Source organism: Plectropomus leopardus, chromosome 7, assembly GCF_008729295.1.
Source record: "Plectropomus leopardus isolate mb chromosome 7, YSFRI_Pleo_2.0, whole genome shotgun sequence".
In the NCBI taxonomy this organism is placed as follows: Eukaryota; Metazoa; Chordata; class Actinopteri; order Perciformes; family Serranidae; genus Plectropomus; species Plectropomus leopardus.
The window spans coordinates 3,967,282-3,989,373 of NC_056469.1; the positions used below are offsets into that span (position 1 = coordinate 3,967,282).

The window sequence follows — 22,092 nt, forward strand, 5'->3', positions numbered from 1 at the left end:
ATTTGTAAAACTCAGCACTGACTCAAGTTCAGAATACACCGGTGCTGCATGATGGCACCTTGTGTGCACTGACCACAGAGTGAAGACAGCACATCAACCGTTTATGCCCTCCATCAGTGTCTGTACAGGATGTGTTCAGCTGCAGAACTGATGTGGCCTCATATGTGTTTCTGTAGAGCTCACAGCCCAATACGTCATCACCAGTTTAAAGTAAGTAATTCCCGGCAGTTTGTTTGAGTTAATACTAGTTAAATCGTTCAGTGGACTGGTCTGATATGTGTTACTCATGACATGCTCTGGTGGAGGTGTGTTGAGGGGGTTACAGGGTTCCCCAAAAGCAGCAGCTATCGGTGGGAAACCCGGACATTAACCCTTTTGAACTCTGAAGAAATTGGTTAGATTTTTTTCAAAACCATGGGAAAAAAATGAGCTACTTGGCAAGAAATGTCCTGCAAATTGCATAAAAATAGTAACAGGTGAAAAGAAAGTGACTTGAACATTTTTTTTAAAGAGAGAATCATCAAGTAATTTTAGTGCTTCTTTTAGCTAATGTACTGTTGTTTTTCCCCTTTATTTTATTTCTTTGCTAATTTTAGGCAATTTTCTTTTTTCTTTTTTTAAAACCACTTCCTTGCTGTTTTGTTCTGTTATGTCATTTCATGTTAAGTTAGCCATTGCCTTCTTTCTATTTTTTGAAATAAATCAACCCAATTTGTTCAGGTTTCAAAGAGTTAACATTCAAAGTTGAATACTTTCATACTGTTTCAAGTCACGTCACTGTCCCAACATGGACAACAGTCCTGAGTGACAGGTAAAAGAGTGAAGTGTTTCAGGTAGAAGTACAATTGTTTTATTGTTCAAGGCTTTCTCTTTCCATCCTGGTTTAAACAGAGAGCTTCTAACACATGGAGAGATCATTTATGACATGAAACACGTGATGATCTTAGCTCTATTTTAATCAGGGCTCCACCACTCTGATGTCTGAAAGGTGTGTGGGAGCTGGTTTCCAAGGCAATTCAACTATCCTTCAAGCTATTGTGATGGAAACTACTGACACTGATTAGTCCACAGTTGTCTTATGTTCATGCTGTGTGTTTTAGCTCCCAGCTAGCTGCAGGTCTATGCAACATATGGGTATGAAGTATGAGTTAATCAAAGGCACCCACAAAGGAGAGAGTGCTGGAAAACATAGACTAGAGCGGGGTATTCATTACTGCAAAATTAATCCTGACTGGGTGATGCAGGACTCCAAAGCTTGCTGTACATTATACCAAAGCTACTTACTTAGGAAATTAATAACTCAACAAAATATTTTTTTTTTTTTTTTTTTTTGTTCCAAATGATTTTATTGCTACCACTTGCATCTATGAAAAGAACCACATCCATAGCAATTGTCTGTGCTTCAGAAATAGGTCACGCAAAAACTGTGGACCCAGAAGACCACAGTTTATATCCCATGTGAAACCAAAAGTCAGTATTTCTTTGCAGTAATGTTACATAACTTTGAACATAACTTTGAACATAACATTGCGTTATTTAAGTACAGTCGTCATGCACTGACATTGCTCATATGACATATTTCTGTGTACCTTATGTAAAAAACATTCCTATCTTAAGTACTTTTGTTGCCCAAACCTCAGGCAACAGTTTCACAATATCAACCACCTGTGTTTCACCTGTGCATCACATACGCTAAAGGGTGCCCTGTGCATCGTTATGAGACTCTTAGGGGCATGATAAAGCTTCCGTATTTGATGACCGACAATTAATAAACTCAAATAAATTCAATTAATAAAGAATTTACTTAATTTATTTTCTTAGTTATTTTGCATATTTTAATTGCCTGTGTGTCCCTTCATATCATCTCTCTCTAAATCTGGACGTTTCTGGGGTCTCTGAATGCCCTCCATAAGTTTTTTTTCCTCGGCAGCAGTTTGTCATTTGTAAGGTAAATACTGTAATTGAGCTGTCGATCAGTTCACAGCTGATCAGATCACATTGACAGATGAGACGAGCAGTTTACAAGTGAAAGTAAACTTTTAGACCGCGCAGAATGAAAGGATTAGTTTCATTTGCAATGTGCCTGATGTTCTGCAGCGCTGTCTCTGCCCAAAGTGCGCTGTAAATAACCCAATGGTGAATATATTCCAATAGCACTCCCAATTACCAGTCCAGCTCCAACAGTCTATTTGTGGCAGCGGATGATTTGATGATGAACTCTGATCTGGGAATAAGAACAGGCTGAAATTTCCTACCGAGTACATTAGTTTCCAAACTTTTATTTGAGTTCACAAGGGATTAAAAAAAAAGTGTCCACTGCACGGGCATTAGTTTTTACAAAAAAAAATCCCACAGTGCAATGGTCTGCCTTTGATACACAGTATGTTGAAACTGGAGTTACGTATTGTGCAGTTTCACTTGACGCACAGATCATTTGTAAGAGTCTGAAATCTCATTTTAGTCTCACTTAGAGTGGCGGGAATAGTAGATAAACGAATGAAGGGTTGGTGTCTAAAACATAGTCTAGGTCTGCACATCACAACACAAAGCTTGATGGGAAATGAAAGTGGCATTTTTCTCAAAGACAGGCCGAATGAAAGCAGGTTACAAGATACTTCTCTGGCTCTATTCGTCTGACAGACAGGATGACTATGACATGAAGCGATGTGTCGGCAATGAGCAGGGAAGAAGAAGACCTGTAGTTGAAATAAACATGGATGTGAACAATGTAGTCAGCAGTATTCTGCTCACTTTCTGTTGCCTGAGCCATTGCTACGCACTGAATGAAGAACCTGAGATGCTGTGAAAAGTAAGAAGTAAGAAGACCTTTGAGCTGAGACTCTCACCACAAAATATTCCCAAAGAATGAACATCCATATATGTATTCAAACAGCCAGCTTTGAAACACTTCTTGAAGGAAGGAAATGAATTCAACATCTTTGTCAGGCATACATGCAGTGTATTTATGTGAGCGTAACTGTGCTTGTTTAAAAGAAATTTCCACTGTGCCTGACATTTTGACTACACACTGATAAAGCGCCTGATCTAATGTCGGGCCACTGTGAACATTTCAAACCAGTTTGATATTAAGCCAAACACCAGACCGAAACGGCTTACCCAATTGCCCCTCATTGGAACACAATGACATTGTAACATCAGTAACATTGGAGCTCTCTGTCCACAATGAATCCATTAAATATGCACCTCTGTCACTTAACGTAAACAAACCATGCAGCTATCAGCTGTGCGCTCAAAATCAGACCAGAGACATAAACACTTAAAAGATGGGTGAGTAGCCCAATTGCTAAATCTGTTATATTTATATACATTTGTAATATTACTTTTTAAAGCAGAAAACATGTTTTAAATTGTGACATTAATTGGAAATTACATAAAATATAGCTAACAGCAAGAAAGATTAGCCTAGCTTGTTGTTAGCGATGGTCAATTGTAGTTAAACATGGAGGTTTTGTATGAATAATTCCTTATTTCAACTTCATGAATCAGCAGATCTTCTTCCGAGCAACGACAGTGATAAAACAAAACACAGCGAAAGTTCAGCTCACACATCTGCAGCCAGTAAGACAGCTCTTCCAAAATTTTGTCATACTGGCGCAATGTTAGTCTTTTTAAGAGAATAATTCGATGTCGCCATGTCTCCTCTCCTCACCCCAAAAAATAAACATAACAGGGTGTGCACTTCTCTCCCCCCTCAGCTTAAAATCAATCTCTCTACTGTTCCTGACGCTAAACTACACAAAACCTATTGGACAATAGTGGCTCCGTTTGTTTCTCTGTGTTGATCAACATACAGTAATATCAGATCAGATCAGAATCAGATCAGAAATACCTTATTGATCCCTGAGGGGAAACTGCCTTTAGTTACAGATGCTCCCATTCAAAAGTCTTAAAAGAAGTAGGAAAGTGTAGAATATATCAATAAAATTTAAACCGAACTACTAATATTAATATTAGTATGTATGTATAATATAAAATATAATGTTCATATAATTACCTTTCAACCTGAGAAAACTGGTTTGATTTCTTTCAAAAACATGGGTAAAAATTATAAGCAACTTAGCAAGAAATGTCCCACGAGCTGCAAAAAATTAGTAAAAGGTGACAAGGTGGTGATGAGAAAATTGCCTGAAAATTTGCTCATAATTATATATTATATAATAATTGTTATATAATTATTTTTTTATCACCCTCACGAAGTTATTTTCTAGGGGGGTTTTGTATTTTGCCTAGTAATTTTCTTGTAAATTTTAAATAATTTCTTGCTATTTTTTGAGGCATTTCTTGTTAACCTTTTTAAGAGAAATTTGCTCAGGTTTCAAAGAGTGAATCACTTTGATTAAGCATTGTGGTAGGCTTTTAAAACTGCCAGAGTGTGAAATTATGACAAATGGTGATAGCATCTAACTGGTTAAAGCTCATATACCTGACTGTACCAAGTAAAATTGGAAATCAACTCAACTCTAACCTGATCTTTTTTTTTTTTTTTTTTACATCTATAGGGATGTATATTTCAGGTGGATATCAAGAGACTACCATAAGAGCAACAGGAAAGTAGAGTTCAGCTCCTGCATCACAAACACAGGAAAATTATAGCTATACGAACACGCATAGCTGCTGTTATGAAATCCATCTGACATTTAAATGTGCATCACCAACAGAACATACACCTACTGCTGGTTCACACATACACATGGCTGTATGAAAGCGGTGCTTTCACGTGGGTTTGAGAGGCAGAGTGATGCCTGCTTGTTGTGTAAGAGTGGAGGAGGATGAGGTGGGGAGGTGCATCTACACAGTCATGATCTGAGGCTGAAAATATGGCTGTGACATTTCTGCCCATTTCCTGCTTGGGCCCTGCCATGTTTGCATTGAATTTCCATTTCTGTCTAGGAAGTGCTTTTACAGCTGTGAAGTGGTAACATAGAGCTGTAATTACCAGTTCTATGACTGAAGCCTTGTGTGTTATGCCGGTAAATGTGTTGGTCCATGCAACTGTGTGTTCACTGAAGGAATCCCCTGTTTCTGCTGGCACACACTGTTGTGCTGGGTGTTGGGATAATGCAAGTGTGTTATGAATATTCCAAGAAGTTATCCAAATTGAGTGCTGCAGGAATAAGTCCTGAAACATAGAAATGCATTAGCATTATAGAACTCCTGGCTCATTTTCAAGTCAGTGGTTTTTTGATGAGATGCCTGAAAAAAGGTCTGTGCTGAACACAAGCTTAAGAGACTTTCATGTTTTGTACAGCAACATGAAATACGTCAGTAAATACCCCACTGGTGAACTTTGAGGCTTTTCCATATCTTTACCCTTTGGGCCTGCTTTACTATTATACACACAAAATCAAGTTTTAAAATATATTATACATTAATATTATTTTCTTCTTTCATTGAGTTATTCTTTTAACCATCAGTCCTAATCATAAATATAAGATATTCATTAAGTTTCAGAATTTCACAGTCTGGGATATGTCAATATTTTGCAGCAGCATTGATTGTGACAGTGCACCTGTCAAAATAGCATGCATTTTTCCATATGCCAAATATGGTAAAAATGAGAATCAGGTGGAAAAAAATAAATAGCTGTGGGATCAAAACTTGCAGTTTGAATGGGTTTCAATGGCACATTTTTTGCACTTAACAGTATGAATGCAACAATTTTGTTTACACTGTGTTTTAGTTTCATTGTAAGAGCTGAACCAGAAATTCCAAGATTAAACAAAAATATATAATCTTGCAGTAAAATGTATGCCATATGCATGGACAAACCCAAAAATATAAAAGGAAAAATTGAAAAATGAAAAGCGCATAAAACATGCCAAACAGTTTCTAAGGGTTAAAAAAGGTGGTGCTAACATGTAGCTAAATGAGGCAACAGAGCATCATTACGTCAAACACAGTTTTACAGCCTTATTATGGTGGTCACATTAAAGTCATGCCACTGCAATGTGGTTTTAGCCAAACATTAGCTTTTTACATGTGGCAATTCCATTTATACTTTGAAAATTATAATAGTTTTATTCATTTGTAAAGATTATCAACAGAAAACAAACAAAATGTTTAGGCATCATTAACCCATTGAGTGCCATTGACGCATATGTATGTCATTCAAAAAATCAAAAAAATCAAAATCAGAGAGCAGAGTGATCTGTACGGAGGTGATTTGAAACTACAGCAACAAAGCTTCATCAATTCAATATTCAACTTCAAAAAAAATCAAGAATGGAACAAGGTGCAAACAGACATTTTTTTCCATGACGAAAAAGAGAGTTTCTTCATTCATTTGAGCTAGTCTTTGTATAAAATATTCTGTGGGTCTTGAAAGATGACTCAAAATGGCCGGAAAAGCTGGCATAAGCCACTTTCCATTATATAATAGGGCTGGCACTAAATGAGTTAACCAATGTACCCTTTAGTGTCTAAATGGTAGAGCTCTCAAATAACTTTTATAACTTTGCACCTCATGTTATCTTTGCACCTCTTGTCTAGACTTTTGCTCCTTTAATTTTATTTCATTTTATTGTTTAGCATTTGTAAATTATTTAGTAAATAATTTTACCTTTTTTTTTATCTTTTTTCTTTACTGATTTTTAGTAAGTCTTTATCCTTTCATATGTTGTTTGTTTCATATGTTTTTATGCTCTGCACAACAGCAATACTTGATGTTGTGGGCAACTGGCATACTATAAAGAGCGAGAAAGTCTGCATAAGGTCTGAGGAAGAAGAGGTGGAAGACTTTCGTGTGCCCTGTGCATCACTATTAGAGGCTGAGTATCAGTTTTTGACGATGTGGGAATGAGAAAAGGCTGCAAAGCTAACATGGTAATATTAAACATGCATGCCTATTATGTTTAACATGTTGATCATCTTAGCTGAGCCCTAAGCATGTTAACATTTGTTAATTAGCAGTAAACACAAACTGCAGCTGAGGCTGATGGAATGTCATTAGTTTTTGTCATAAACTTAAGTATTGGACAAATTGTTGACCTGATGATGAAGTTTGGATGTATGTACTAAATTTGATGGCAATCTGTCAAGCAGAGGTTGACACATTTTGCTGACAATGTTGACTGCTATCACCCTGTTTTCTAAAATTAATGAGACCAGTTGATTTCTATGAAGTTTCACTTGCTTTACATCCAGCAATCATTTTCTTTCTGAAATGAGGTGGAATACAAGGACAAAGTATGAGAAAAGAAAAATACTTTGGTAATGCATACATAGCTTCACGCGTCCTTACTTTCCACAATGTGTAATGTTTGAAACATTTTAAAAAAGAAAATCATCCAAGTGCTGCAATTATTTGCAATGTTTCAGTTGCTCTTGTTTAATTTCAGTTATTTCCCTCTTTGCTGCAGAGTGTGTCTGGCATTATGATGCACTGTAATATACTGTGTCTGCAGAGGGAGCGTCAGTCAGTCGGGGGCGCTCTCCTCCAAACACAGCCCGGTGTCCTCTGGCATGCTACCGCCAGAACACCAGTGAATGTCTAATGCGTTAACAAAGACAATGACACTCAGGGGGTGCCGGCCATTAATCTACTTAGACTTTTTGCCGTGTGCATTTCCACGATTACAGGGGCGGGTCAAATTCTATTAACCGTGAGATTTGAGTTTTTTTGCCTGAAGACAGGAAGGCAGATGGCGGGTTCCCATTCTTACCACGGGCACAAACAAGACTTGCTTATATTTCACATAACTCAAGAGTCTTATTTCTTACAGAGGAACGTGTGTGTGTGTGTGTGTGTGTGTGTGTGCTTGTGAGTATGTGTGTATTCAGCCTTTTTCAGTGTGTCTGGATAGAGATCAGATTGCTGCTGTGTATGTTGGTGTGTTGTATGTTACTGCAGTTAATGTTGAAGGAGACACGGTGCAGGAGAGGGGAGCAGAGAGTGTCGGGGTTGTCAGTCAATGTGAGGATGTGTGCAATTTCTGTTTTCAAAACCATTAAAGACCCTGAGCCACTACTTCCTGGTAAAGTCAACATTTGGGTGAATGAATGTTTAGCCATCTTAACGGAATACTTCACACAAAATGAATATTTGATAAAAACACAAGTTTGTTAGTCTCACATCTCACACATATCTCACATGCCTCTGGGATTGGTGCTAAAACAAAACTTCTAAAATTGTACCAGTACTTTTTATTGCAAAGGCAAATTTTAAACTTGAAACTTTTACAGTGAAGTTAATAAATTAAAGAATATATAAATAAAAAATGTATGGATAAATACAAGGCTTTATTATGAAATTCACCTTATAAATAAAACTGAGCCCAATGGCGATAATTTATCATTACAAATAATATTAGTAACAGTTATGGGACTAATAACAGCAAAATTCCTTTTGATTTGGAATCTGTAATTGCTTCACTAAGGCTGAATTCACATTGGATGTGGAAGCAGTTTGTGACAGCAACCTCAACGCACTGCAGCGCGTTGCACGCTTGTGGCGTTCACACTGTGAGCATTGTGGCTGCAGAGCTGCCTGCTGCTATGATTTCTGTAATGTCACATTCACAAGCACAAATTCCACTCACTGATGAAGTCCTGCAAGCTCCTGCATTGTCAACATCACGGCCCTGCAAATGTTTCAAAATAAAATGTCGTGTGTCAACAACTGATGGGATTCTGTCAACAGAGAAGTTGTCAGAGGGCTTTTATTTTAAAATGAAAGCAGGAAAGGCTGAGTATGTTGAGTGGATGCTCTAACTTGTTAACAAGGGCACCAAAAAAAACCAAAAAAAAAAAACAAACAAAAAAAACGGGTTTGGTGATGCTCACACACTGCCTCCATGTTCAGTGTGAATCAGGTGTAACTGGGAGAACAAATGTATGTCTCAGATTGTATGTGGTATTATTGTAATTCTTGACCATAAAAAAACATAGGGACAGATTACACCTTTTCTGTGTTCTCATATTTGGTTCAGGACATATGATACAAAATATATTATTCTGCTATGACAAAAAGTAAAATGGCAGTCACGAGGCACTTTTGAGGTGGCTCCATTTCTGAAAATGGTCAGGACCACAAACTTTAAGTTTTATGCTTTTTGAAAAAAAAACAAGTGTACATATCACCTCAAATTTAGCACATATCACCTGGACTATAATGTCAACAAAATGAAACGAAAATTTGGAACCTGGCTTTACCCACTGTACAGATTACTGTTCAGGACATATATGCAAATATATATTATGCAAAAATATATATAATCATTACACTTTCAGAAAACTAATATATGAAATGAATGTCAGTGTGAAATGTAAATAACCAAATTGGGAAGTTTCATGGTAAAAATCTTTTATTTAAAAGTCTGACTTGACACACCGGGGATGTCTGCCCTCATGAAAGAGCAGGGGCCAAATGTATATGTGATGTATATGCATTTTCCTATACATAAACTGGTATTTATAAAGGAGAATATGTTGTGAGAATGTGTGTGCCTCATGCATACCTCAGACCGTGCACACATGTTTTTTAGAACAAGCCAAGTGTGATATGAAAAATTAAGGTGAGACAGAATTTAACATAAATTTTATTTAAAAAAAATGTATCTGGTCTCACTGTTTTCTGGTTTTCTTTTGACATATTTGCCACTTGTTTTTATTTTGTTTGTTTGTTTTTAATAATTTCCATTTTCAGTGCTTTGACGTGAATTGAGACATCGCTGCTGATGACAGTTTAAAGGTGAGTGATTCACTGATTACCCTGTGGGTTCTATAAAAAGCTGCAGCTGCTGTGGCACTGTTGAAAGGCCCTGACGATGTGTATATAAGACAAGTCTTTAGAGATCCTTCTGATATTCTGGCTATGTTCTACCTGAGCTTTGTCAGAAACTGAGAAAACATCCAATTCCTGTAAATCTGCAGGTTTTAAAAATTCTTGGGTTACTTGCAACAGGAACATTTCAGAGGGAGCAGGCAGACGGCTCTGGAATATCTCAGTCTACATTAGGACATTCGGTACCTACTGTGTAGAGATGGCATTATTAAAGGTACCTCTGACTTTGATGTCATTGTTAAAGTAAGAGGTACATCTGATGCCTAAACACTGCAGGTGAATAGGCTCACATTAAAATGCAAATTGCAGCAATGTTTGGTCTCTGAAACGTAATAGGAACAATTGGCTGCACACGTGTCGCAATAAGGGTACCTCAGGAGAAGGAATTTTTATTTATAATCTGAAAGTATTTTCATTCTACCCATGTCCAAATTATTTAAGATCTGGAAATGGTTGGCAGCATGACAAGTTTAAACTGTGAATTTTGAGGTTTATGCCTTATACTTTGTGAATCTGGGGTTACACCATGGTTAGGCCTACGTTAATTATCCAATGTTGTCACTGTGGTTATGACTTGGGAGTGACCACAGGCTTAATTATGCTTAACTTTAAGTCCTAAAAAATCGAAAAGGTGAGTTTTGTAAAAATTCACCCTCCTCAGTACAGTTGTCATTAATAGGGAAATTGGTTATAGCAAGTTTAAACTGTCTCAAAGCAGTGTAGAAAGAAAACTTCAAGCTGTCAGATGAATGGCTTCTTTGTAAGATTTGCACCTTAATTAAAATATATGCTTTGTATTACATTTTGGTAATCTGCAATTTAAAATCTATTGCACTTAATTTTTCCTTCCTGAGATGCACTAGGCATTGAACTAACTTCAAGGCTATCTGTGGCAACACTTGCAACTGCAACTGATATTTTAAGAGTGAGAGAGTCTGTATGGGGTGGGAGGAGAGATAGATGAGTCAAACAAACATAGGACTTTTAAACAGGAGATCATGGTTTGTGTCTTGTGTGAAACCAAAAGTCAGTTGTTTTAATGTAACATATACAGTTATCATGCAATGATATAACTCACTCGATGCAATTTCACCATGTTATGTTATTGTTATGTCAAAAAAGCTTACCCTTTTTAACCCAAAACATGATCATTCTTCTAAATCAAACTGCGCAATTTTGTTACCTAAATCTAACCACCACCATTTCACAACATTAAATATGTGTTACAAGGTGTTTGCATCACATTGAGAAGCTAAAGGATGCTCTGTGGGTTGCTCTGAGACGCTGAGGGATGTGACAAATTCTTTGCATTTCACAACCAGGGAATGAGAATTGGTTGCTATTTCTGCTTTCGTGTGTACACAAAGCTTTATTCTTGAATCTACACAGATTTATGCATCTGGCATCAGGCGTTTGACAAACCTAACTTTGATCAAATAAATAGGATTCTATCCCCAAAAGTCTACTCTGCATTGACAATGCAGGCTTACATGAACATGAACATGAAACTCATAGGGTGATAATATGTAGTTGATAATGATAAGAAATAATCAATAAAAATAACAGATAGGAGCTGAGGTTAAAAGTTCATTTTTTACCTTAAAAATAGCAGCTGAGAAAACACTTTCAGTCCATTTAGCAGATTTGTGCAAAATGACGATAAAACACAACTGGAAGATGACTGCGTTCCTCCTCTGGTGATAACATTCCAAGAAGCATGGCGATGGATGTTCAAACATTAGCAGCTTTATTTCTATTACAGCCACCACACTAGCTTTCATCATTTCCAATCAAAGGCGACGTTATGCGAGCAATAATGAAAAGACAATACCCTTATACATGGGAGCGGCTACATATGAGGGATTTCTGGAAGGTGATAGTCAATGATTTACCAATACCAATACCAATACCACCTCATGCGAACATAAAAGTTTTTTGCAATCAATGTGTGTTTGACGTGTTTCAATGTGGCATATTTTACATTAGTATTTTCAGTTCGCGCACTTTGAGGGTTAATGGAAACTCACCTAATGATACCATAATTTCCATAGATGGTTGAGTTTTAGTTTTTAAACCAATATGGATGAGAAAACCTTGGAGTGCTCAGTCAAACATCTAGAATCTCATGAAACCTGGGTATAGTCCACGTGTTGAAGAAGATAAAGTCATATAAAAGCTCCAGACAATATTTTAAAAGAATTGTATAATAAGAGCCTTTACTCAATATGAAGAGAAAAAGTACCTCAGACCATCTCTTCCTGCTATATTACTTTAGTGACTAAAGTTATATTGCCACCATTTTTGTCCCAGTTTTCTCTAAAACTGACCACGCTTATTCTAACCTACAGGAACAACATTTCAGTCAATAGACTCTCATAAAGAAAGCTTGAGGTTGGTCCTTTCTATATGCATGGTGCCTTCCTGCCCTCAAATTTGACAATTGAACCACATTGGAATAAAGTAACTATTCATATAAACCCCAAATAATGACATTATTATCTTAATCATTTTTTGGTATGCAGCTTAAATGTCATAATATTGTGTCATAAGAATAAGATCATGTCAAATCACAGGGAATAAGAAAAAAAAAAAAAAAACGGAGAAAACAAAGGATCAAAACAAAATCCCATGGTGAATGAGCTCTTGAAGTCCCCATTCAATTCTTGACTGGTTTCTGGAACAATCTTTAAAAAACCCAGAGCTGCTCCACAACACAACAAATCATACTGGATGTAATTTGCATCAGTTGGAGGCACTGGATGTGTTGTTTGCATCCAGCATCAATACCGCTGAAGGAAAATGGGCAGTTAAAAATAAAAGCAGCCGAGCACTGTCAGTAAGTTTCCAAGGCGATCATAAAAAAATATTCAATAGAATTGATGACATGCCAGCCAACACAGTGGGATATAATGCATTTTAAACAGACACAATCATCTTAGATTGGCCACTTTGTCATCAGCTTTGAATCTGGTAATTGCTGGCAGCTCAACTAAAAAAGAACAATCAATATGAAAAAGGGCGATGAAACAAAGAGAAAATAAGCACTTTTCTGGTAAGTGGAGATAAATGAAACGCTTAAACTGAGCTGGACCACCAAGTAGGTACAAAGAAAGTGAAGGGGTTGCTGGGAGGTGTGTCTCTGTGTGTCTCAGGAGTGGAGGTGGAAGAAAAAGGGCCTGTGTGTTTATATAATTTATGTAATTATATCATATTACTAGCTACTTTAATATATTATTTCCATAGACTGCATAAAGTAGCCTAATGGATATGGCCACATTGAGATCATCCAATGGTGTGTGGACTTTTAAGCCTTGAGTTTGTCATTTTAGCTGTCGTCATCTTGGGTAAATTTGACAATGCAAATGCTTATTTTCACTAATGAAGAATGGGCTTAAAATATTTAATTAAAATGTTCTCAACAGAACAACTGAACATTCAGCTCCTTGGAGGATCTTAAAACACACTGAAATAGCATCAAATACAGCGATGGTTATACGCCATGATCACGTTACCTAATCAATGTTGTCGCCGTGTTAGCAACTTGTGAGCAACCGCGCCCTCAATTTTGCATAACTTTGAGCCTCAATAACATTTAAATAGTTGACTTGTACAGAAATTTGTTCCCTGTGCAGTTGTCATAAACAGGGAAATTGCCTGAGGAGACCAAAATCCTTTTTGGTACCAGGCTGTTAACATTTCTGCTGTAAAGTTGGGCCTTTTTAAGGCCTTTTCTTTAGAAGCCATGCTAGCACATAAAGGATTCATGCATAGAATTAACTTTTTAAAAATAAAATCTTATGTTTGTTTATTGAATACGTCTGATGGGCATTCTGTTGTTGTTGTTTTTTTTGTTTTTTTGTTCACATTTTATTTTTGTCTCCTATTTTTAATTGGCATGTTTGAAATAAAGACCTAACTAACATTCAAACTCAACACAGCTAGCTGGCAGGCCCAAACCTGGAATGCTCTTGTTAGCAACCACTGCACCACAGTGCCCTCCCTTGCTGATGCAGTTTTTAGATTGACTAATTGATTAATTTACAATTTAATAACTTTACTTATTCATATAAGTTAATTTTTTTTCCTATCCATTATCATTTGAAAAGTTTTTCATGGTACTGTATCTATGTAGAGATTTGTAAAGTAACTAGTAACTAAAGCAGACAGACATATGTAGTGGAGTAAAAATATGGCCTATCTCACTCTGAAATGTTGTAGAGTAGAAGTCTAAACTGCTGCCTAACAATGTGTTGTGCCCTGCAGCAAGGTACTTTTTGTCTTGCACCTGAGTATTTTTGCCTGGATGTGTGCACACTGAGTTCCTCTACTGTAGAAATATACAGTGTCACTAAATGAGAAACTCAAGTAAAATACAGATATTTCAAATGTATACTCAAGTGCAGGCAGTGAGTCAATGAATTAGTTCATTCCATTGTCCACTAGTGTATGTGTCTGTGTGTTTTGAGTGTGTGTTTGTGTGTGTGTGTGTGTGTGTGTGTGTGCGTGCGTGTGTGCATGCGTGTGTGTGTGTGTGTTACTCACAGACTCTGTCGTAGCTCTGCTGTGTCTCTAGATGTTCCCAGTGATTGGAGATTCTTCTCTAGTGTGACAACTGGAGGAACAATACCAACAATGAGTGTGTATGGGAGTTGCAAACACACTCAGTCAGTTACTCAGATGTAATTTATATAGCACTTTCCATACAAGCAAAACTGTAACACATAGTGCTTTATACAATAAAACCAGAAGTCACCTACCTACACACACACATACACACACGTACACACACACACACACACACACACACACACACACACGAGTAAAAAAGCAAGACTTTGTAATTAATTAAAGCAATACAATATGAGTTCTTATTCAAACCAGGAACTGATTAAATGCTATCAAAAGTGAGGAAACACCAGAGGCAAGATAAAACCTATAGATAAAAGATAAAAGTGAATAAATGCCATTAAGTAAAATGAATAAAAAAAATAAAATACCCTAAATAGTCGATAAAAGGAAAATAAAAGGATAACAGATCAAATGAAAAAGATGTTAAAAATGTTTAAAAAATATACCATCTAATAAAACAGTTAAACATACTAAAAATCTATGAATTAATAGTCAAATAATGAATAGGTTAAGTTCAATTAAAAGCTAAACAAGAATGTAGGTATTGAGCACTCAGGCCTACTAAAGTGAGAGTTCACCCCAAAATCAAAAATGCATATTTTCCCCTTACCTGTAGTGCTATTTAGTAGTCTAGATTGCTTTAGAAAGAGTTGCAGAGTGTTGGACATATCGACTGTAGAGATGTTTGCCTTCTCTCCAGTATAATGGAACTAGATGGCACTCTGCTGGTGGTGCTCAAAGCACCAAAAAATTAAATTTAAAAACTTAACAGTAATGTCTCTTTGCAGAAATCGTGATCCAGTAACTCAAGATTCCACATGACTGATATGAAACTGCTCACAACAAGGTGTGGGGATTATCATGGGTAATGATTTCTAGAAAGGGAAACAGCTGTTGAAATTCTAAAATGTTTGTATTTTTTATTTTATTTTTTTTATTTCCTGCTGAACTGACCCTCAAAGAAAACTTACCATGATTTTGTCTTACTAAACTAAAATCTTAGTTGAAAATTACTTTAACACTCATTTAGAGCAAATTCTCACCATGTTTAATATGACTTTTCATTGCATTTCATCCTTTGTGAAACAGGTGAATTGCGATAAAGAGTGATGACCAGCAAATAAAATAGAGATAAGGTTTAGAACTGTTAAAGATTTCCTAATCCTACACTACCTGTTTATAACCCTGGTTTAAACCTAATACTTATTCTAAAAATAACCCTAAACTAAAGCAACGCTCTTCCAACTACCCCGATGCTAAATATAGACCTAAAATTACCATAAATTCAACAATCTAGCTTTAATCCTTATATTTCTTCTTACAGCCTTATTTAAATGAAGTGCTAATTCCAGTTTTAACACGTTTCAATCTTTAAAGGTAACATGCTAAACTTGCCTTTGCATAAATTTTAAGACTTACCTTAGACTTTTTTTTTTCAAAAATCATGGCTTTAAACTGAAGCCATAATCCAAACAAACTACCACGAATCAAATTTAAATTCTGAAGGCCCACTACTTTTAACCTTGACCCTAATACCAATACGTACTGCTAGAGTTATTTTAACTATCTGAACCCTGACCTCAGCCATAAATCTTAAACTTAACCCTTATTCAAAATTTGATTCTAAACTAAAAATAAGCATATTTAAAATGTAGTAGAATTTGTAATCTTTAACCTTAACCCAAGAAATAATGCCACATTTACCTCTTTAAAATGTGTTGCTAATGATAATTTGACTCCAACACTCAACATAAAATCTCAAACTATATTCAACTCCAATTTAAAAGTACTTCTTCAAAAAAAAGACCCGCATCCTAATTCTAGACCAGCTCTAGAAAGCCAAAATGCAAAGTAGTTTAACCCTGCTATAAACCAATGACTACTTCTAAGTACATCCTAAAACCATAGCTTTAATCCTGAAGTAAACTTAACCTTAATTTAACTGTAGTACTACTTCTAATCTTATATCAAAATCCAAACTGTGATCCTAAAACCACCATAACTCTGACCTATTTTCAGAATAAACCCAGATCCTAATCTCAAAATCCATTTGAAGAGAGGCCCAAGGCCAAAATGTCCTTGGTCAAAAGTCTCAAAGTATTTATGTTAGGACTGGAGCGCAAGGACAAATGCATGCATGCACACACACACACACACACGCACACGCACACACACACACACACACACACACACAGCTTTAGTGATAAATGGTGCTTTTTACCGTTGGCGTTGATCTGGAAGATATTGGAGGAGGTCTCCTGAAACACATCTTGCAGTTCTGAGGGGCTGACCTGTGTGGCTTTGGAGAAAAAAAACACAATATCAGCAAACACTTCTCAGCCCAGCGGAGCGTGACGCTGCAGCAGACACAGAGCTGATTACACAGCGACTGCATGTGGCGACAACTGTCTTTGTGCTTTCTTTTATCAAAACACTGGATTTACATAATGTCAACAAATGGTAAAGCTGCATTTACGAACATTTTCAGATTAACAACAGATCAAATGTGTATAATGTGAAAGAGGGATTACTGCAGGTGAAAAACCTACAGAGTATTTATAACCAACTGTGCAGTTCTCTGAGTCATATGTGTTCTTTTAACCTCTTGTGGTTCACTGATTTATATTTCTAACCCATAAGCCCCCTCTCATAATTCTTATTTGTGTTTTCAGCTCGTTGCACTTCTCTTAAGTGGTCAAAACGTCCAATTAATTAATTAATTATTAATTAATGCAGTATCACTTATATATTATCTCCCTTAAACCCCCCTTAAAACTCATCGAACAATCGCTCATTGCAGGGATGTACCAAAACATTACAGCAATATTCCAAAGTGTTGCATTACCTAGAAAACATTTGGAAGACAACATGACTGTTGAATAGTCTGTCATATCAGATATAGTTTGGACAGGAAGCTTCTTCTCAGCAAAGCTTTGAGATTTATGCTGATTCAACTGAACATTTCAGTAATCTCTATGCACGCACCACCACAGCCAAGAGACTATGCTAATAAAGTCCTGTCTGAAGGTGCAAAACTGACCCAAACATGGCGCAACCCATGCACAAGAAAAAATGTTGGCATTGTATGTTTCTGCAAACCCTGGATATGTTAATGTGCACATTATTATGTGGCAGATACATTCAAATTTAATGTTTCAGCAGCACCTGTGGTTGACATGTGTTTAGATTTAGGCACCAAAAATAGCTTGGTAATGCTTGGAAAAAAAGATCACATCTTGGTTTACAACACCCACTTTTGGCGGAGCAATCCTGGCACAAAAAGCAGGAATCTCTCTGAAAAAAAATAAATAAATAAAAATAAATTAAAAAATGCCTTTCAAGCCAGTAAAAAAATAAAAACACACAAAAAAAACATAGATGGGTTGCTAAAACTAGGGGTCGGCAGATTATCGGCCTGGCCGAATTACTGGGGCAGATATTTGGTATTTTGCAGATTATCTGTATTGGTGTTATATTTTAATGATATTTAAAAAAACTTAATAAATTAAAAGTGCAAAGAAAGTGTCAGCATTGGAAGAACTTTTACTTTGTAAAACCCCAGGGAGCTATTTGAATTTATCCATTTTTTATTTTTTAATTTTCACTTGACTTTATAAAATAAGTTGCTGGGTACTTTCTGCATATGATGATTAAAGTTTCAGTTTTGATTAAACATTTGCTAAAGGCATTTGCACAAAGTTTTGTATTGAAGTCTGTTATATTCCAAATTCTAAATACTGACAGACAGAATTTCATTTTTATTGTACATGCACATTGGTTCCAAATATCGCTTATCAGTGTCAGTAACTACTAATAATCAGTATCAGCCCTGAAAAAGTATTATTGGTCAGCCTCTAGCTACAAAACACCACATTTTGAGTCAAAAAAACTGCTGAACACAAAGATGATGATTCGCTAAAGAACAAACCTGTTTTGTAGGTCTGGAACTGAATTCTTGACTATTCAAGTACTCGTTAACTGGGTAAGTTTGTTTTGTTTATTTAATCTAGGGATTCATATGTTTGTTTTTTTGTTTGTTTTTTGCAGGAGACTAATGTCACTTTAATGTTTGTTAGAAAATATAAAAAAATAAATAAATGTTAAATCTTAGATTTGTTTGAGTTAGTATACTCAGCCTCTGTTTCACAGCGCTCTTTCAGGTTATTATGAGTAGTTTGTAGGTCTGTAATAATTTGTTCATGATAATGAGCATTGCTGTGTAATGTCACAAATGCTTTAGCAAATTTTGTATTTAATGGCTCCAATAAATGACAGAGATGGCACCAAACAGTAAAACCCCATCCAAGCTGATGTCAATGACACAATGTCCATGATCTACTGCATTCTGTTATCTCTCACTTCCTCACAGTAAGGCTGTCAGAGCTGCATTAAATCACACAGTAATCCATGAAGAAAGAATATTTATTCACTCATTTGCTCTTTAATTCATTCATTTTCATTTTAAGCGATAAGTAGTTGCTGTGGTGCCTCTCCACTGCAGTTCCCAGAAATTCCTTGTCAATCAAACAATTGTGTCCATTGTTGTGACATCTTTTCTTCACATAGTGTGAATAGTATAAGGTATAAGGAGTTTCTGGGTCCACCACTTCTGTCTAGTCTAAAAGATCTCAACTTTGGATGAATTGCCATTAGATTTGATCTGACTTTTTTATTTTAAACAATCATCGACCTCAAATTTCAATTTGTCCAAACCTTATACAACAAAATACATGCAAAACTAAAGGCATTTCCGTTAGTCTTAGTTATACAAAAGGCCGTGAAACATACAACATTCGGTGTGTAGTGGCGGCGGCCGCAAGGCCTAAGTGTGAATGAAATCACTCTGATCAGCGCACACGAGAATAAACGGAAATGAGAAATGTAAACAAAGGGCTAAAGTCAAGACGAAGTGAGGACAAAAGAAACTTGTTGAATAAGGTAAGATTATTTTCCTTTGGTCATTGCGCTGGCTGTCTATGTTTGCTGATGATTTGTGTTGTTGTTCATTGCCATACTTTGTGGTTTTTTTTAACATTAGATTGTGTTGTTAATGTGCTTACTGGCTAACTAGCATGCTAAATGCTCTTCCTGTTTCACTTTTTGAATAATGTGTACAGGCGACTGCCATCTGCTGGTATGGAGAGTTGTTTCCAGGTGCAGAACTTACACTCTGGTGTGCAGTCTGTTTGGTGTGTTCATGTGCATCTGTTTGACCAAAATAAAGCAATGTGAGGCTACACAACGTGGGCTTTTGTCGCCGCTAGTCCTCTGATGTTGTTTTGGTTCATCTGGGCTTAAGACCTAAAAGCATGTTAACACACAAAACTAAGATGACGACTGTAATACATATGGTTCTCGATTAACCAGCCAAATCTAATTCTGAAGTAGTCAAGGACTGCTACTTTGTCAGTGATTTCGGTGTAAGATACTGACCCCAAAAGCCATCTTTTGTGGCAGTATGATATGCCGCCAGGCAGCATCAGTTTGTGACAAGGCTAGTTGGAACCTTTTGTCGTGTTATTACATGCTGCTGAACAAAATCTGGTTGAAGCGTTGCCAGAATGGAGGGGTGATGATTGGATCCAACACACCCTGGACTTTCACCCAAGAGCCCGGGGATTGCTTCCCATATGAATTTAAAGCAAAACAGTAAGGTTTTTTCTAAACCACCCACATGCTTTTGTTGGCATCGCAGTGTTGCATTCTGAAACTTCAACTGACAAAGCCCTGATATGTGACAACTTGTTATCAGCAAGTGTTGGCTAAACAAAAGCAATTAATGTCAGGTTAGTATGCTGTCATTAGCATTTACCTCAAGTACAACCTCATAAAGTTCCAAGCATGGCTGTAGTCTTTCTAAATGGTGCTTAGAATGTTGACTGAAATACTAGAAAACAATATTACAAAATGTAACTAGTATCCACTATCGGTGACATATAAGCACTAAAGGTGCTTTTCCAACCATACTTCAGTTAATTTAATTCATTTACAGCAATAACACATGGGACGCATTACTGTGGGATCACTGTGTCACACACTTAATGAACTGCAAAGTACACAGAGGATACAAGTTCAACGCACTGTAGCTGAAACTGTTTTTGACCGTCTGATTAATCAGGGAAAACCCCCCACACACATGCTGGCATGCATATGTTATGCTATGGCTCTGATACAAATACATTATAAGATCGCTTCCTCCACAGTTCACAACCAGCAGATGGATTTAACAGTAGTTTAGCTCTTAAATTCATGCTAAAATCACACATTCTGTAGTTGGTTTGTGTGCCCAAACAAACAGCAGCAGACTCTTGAAGCAGATAGAGAGCCTCCTGCTCATGCAGAGTTCACAGCTTTCGCCCCAGGCCAAATGTACCGAACTAACTTGGCAAATATACCAGGGTTTATTTTAACCTAATCAAACAGGTAAAGCCCTCCCAACTAGACAGGTGACTAAAATGACTATGTTTAAATAATAATTATGTTAGAATCCATTTGGTGGTGAAATGGAATCTATGTGATGATATTTTGTTCACATCTAAAACTGAAAATGTTTTATTTCACCCCATGCAATTTCTGGCAGGTGAGGTTTCAAAACACATTGTCATCCCAAGTCGTCAGATGTTGCCACTTTGCAGTGGACCTCCGTGTCTACATAATAAGCTCTAGGTGTCCTTCTGCATCTGCTTTTTATGATCCTGTATGTCATTACTGTGATGTCAACAGAAGCCCATGGAGGGATGATGTTGCATGTAGTTATGTTTAGACAACAAGCGCGCATGGTAACCAACGATGGGATGCCAACAAACACACATGCTAGCGCACGTGGTTAGTATTAGGGAAAGAAGACACATGTTAATGTACAAAAAAACAACATCACATTCACACGCGAAGCGAAGATCAAATGCCCAACTGATGCCGTCCAAGAGAGTATCGTGCATACAAATAGTACCTTTTGGCAACGGGATTGTATCCCAAAAGCACTGTCAAAGCGGCAGTATTTTATGAGTTTAAATGAGAATAGGAACAGGCTGGACTTTCGTACTGCTAGCATGTAATTTGACCTGCTATATTCTCTGTAATACTTTTTTAATTATCTGTAAGATTGTGGGCTACTTCTACAGAGCTACTGCATTTTTACATATACTTGCTTTTATTTAAGCAGGTGTTAATAACTTTAGAAAAATGGTAGATATGTTTTACATATTATAATTCCAATGTCAATGATGTTCAGTGACACTCTGTTCAACAATTACAAGTGTCCATGATTTTGTCAGTATATTTAATATACTGTTGAAGTGGCATTTTATTTGTTGAAGAGCACATAATGACTAGTTTAGAACGCAAAACTCCAAGTTTAGGACTTGGGGCTCGACTTTGGTACGTGTAAGCCTTGACCTGGGATACTGGAGTTGAGCGCAGACTTGAGGCTTGCAAAACGATGAATTGATCCTTCTCATTTTAGAAACTGCACAAAAAATGTCAAAAAAGTAGTCTAACTACTTGAATCACTATACAAAGATGAATGTAGCTAAACTACTAGCAAGCTACTGCAAAAAATACTTGAACTACTTTATTCACATATTAATGGACATGAACTTGTAAAGTGCTTTTTGTAATTGACCACTCTACGCGCTTTCACACTATGAGTCAATTTCACCCAT

General features: G+C 36.6%; 1 protein-coding gene across 1 annotated transcript in view; it reads right to left on the reverse strand.

The window, feature by feature from the left end:
- tsnare1 (T-SNARE Domain Containing 1) overlaps nucleotides 1-22,092 on the reverse strand; it is a 200,622-nt gene that overhangs the window by 113,666 nt on the left and 64,864 nt on the right. The window contains exons 3-4 of the mRNA XM_042490496.1: nucleotides 16,653-16,730; nucleotides 14,345-14,414 (exon numbers count right to left, since the gene is read on the reverse strand). Coding sequence (XP_042346430.1) covers nucleotides 14,345-14,414; nucleotides 16,653-16,730 — 148 coding nt within the window. The remainder of the gene's footprint in view (nucleotides 1-14,344; nucleotides 14,415-16,652; nucleotides 16,731-22,092) is intronic.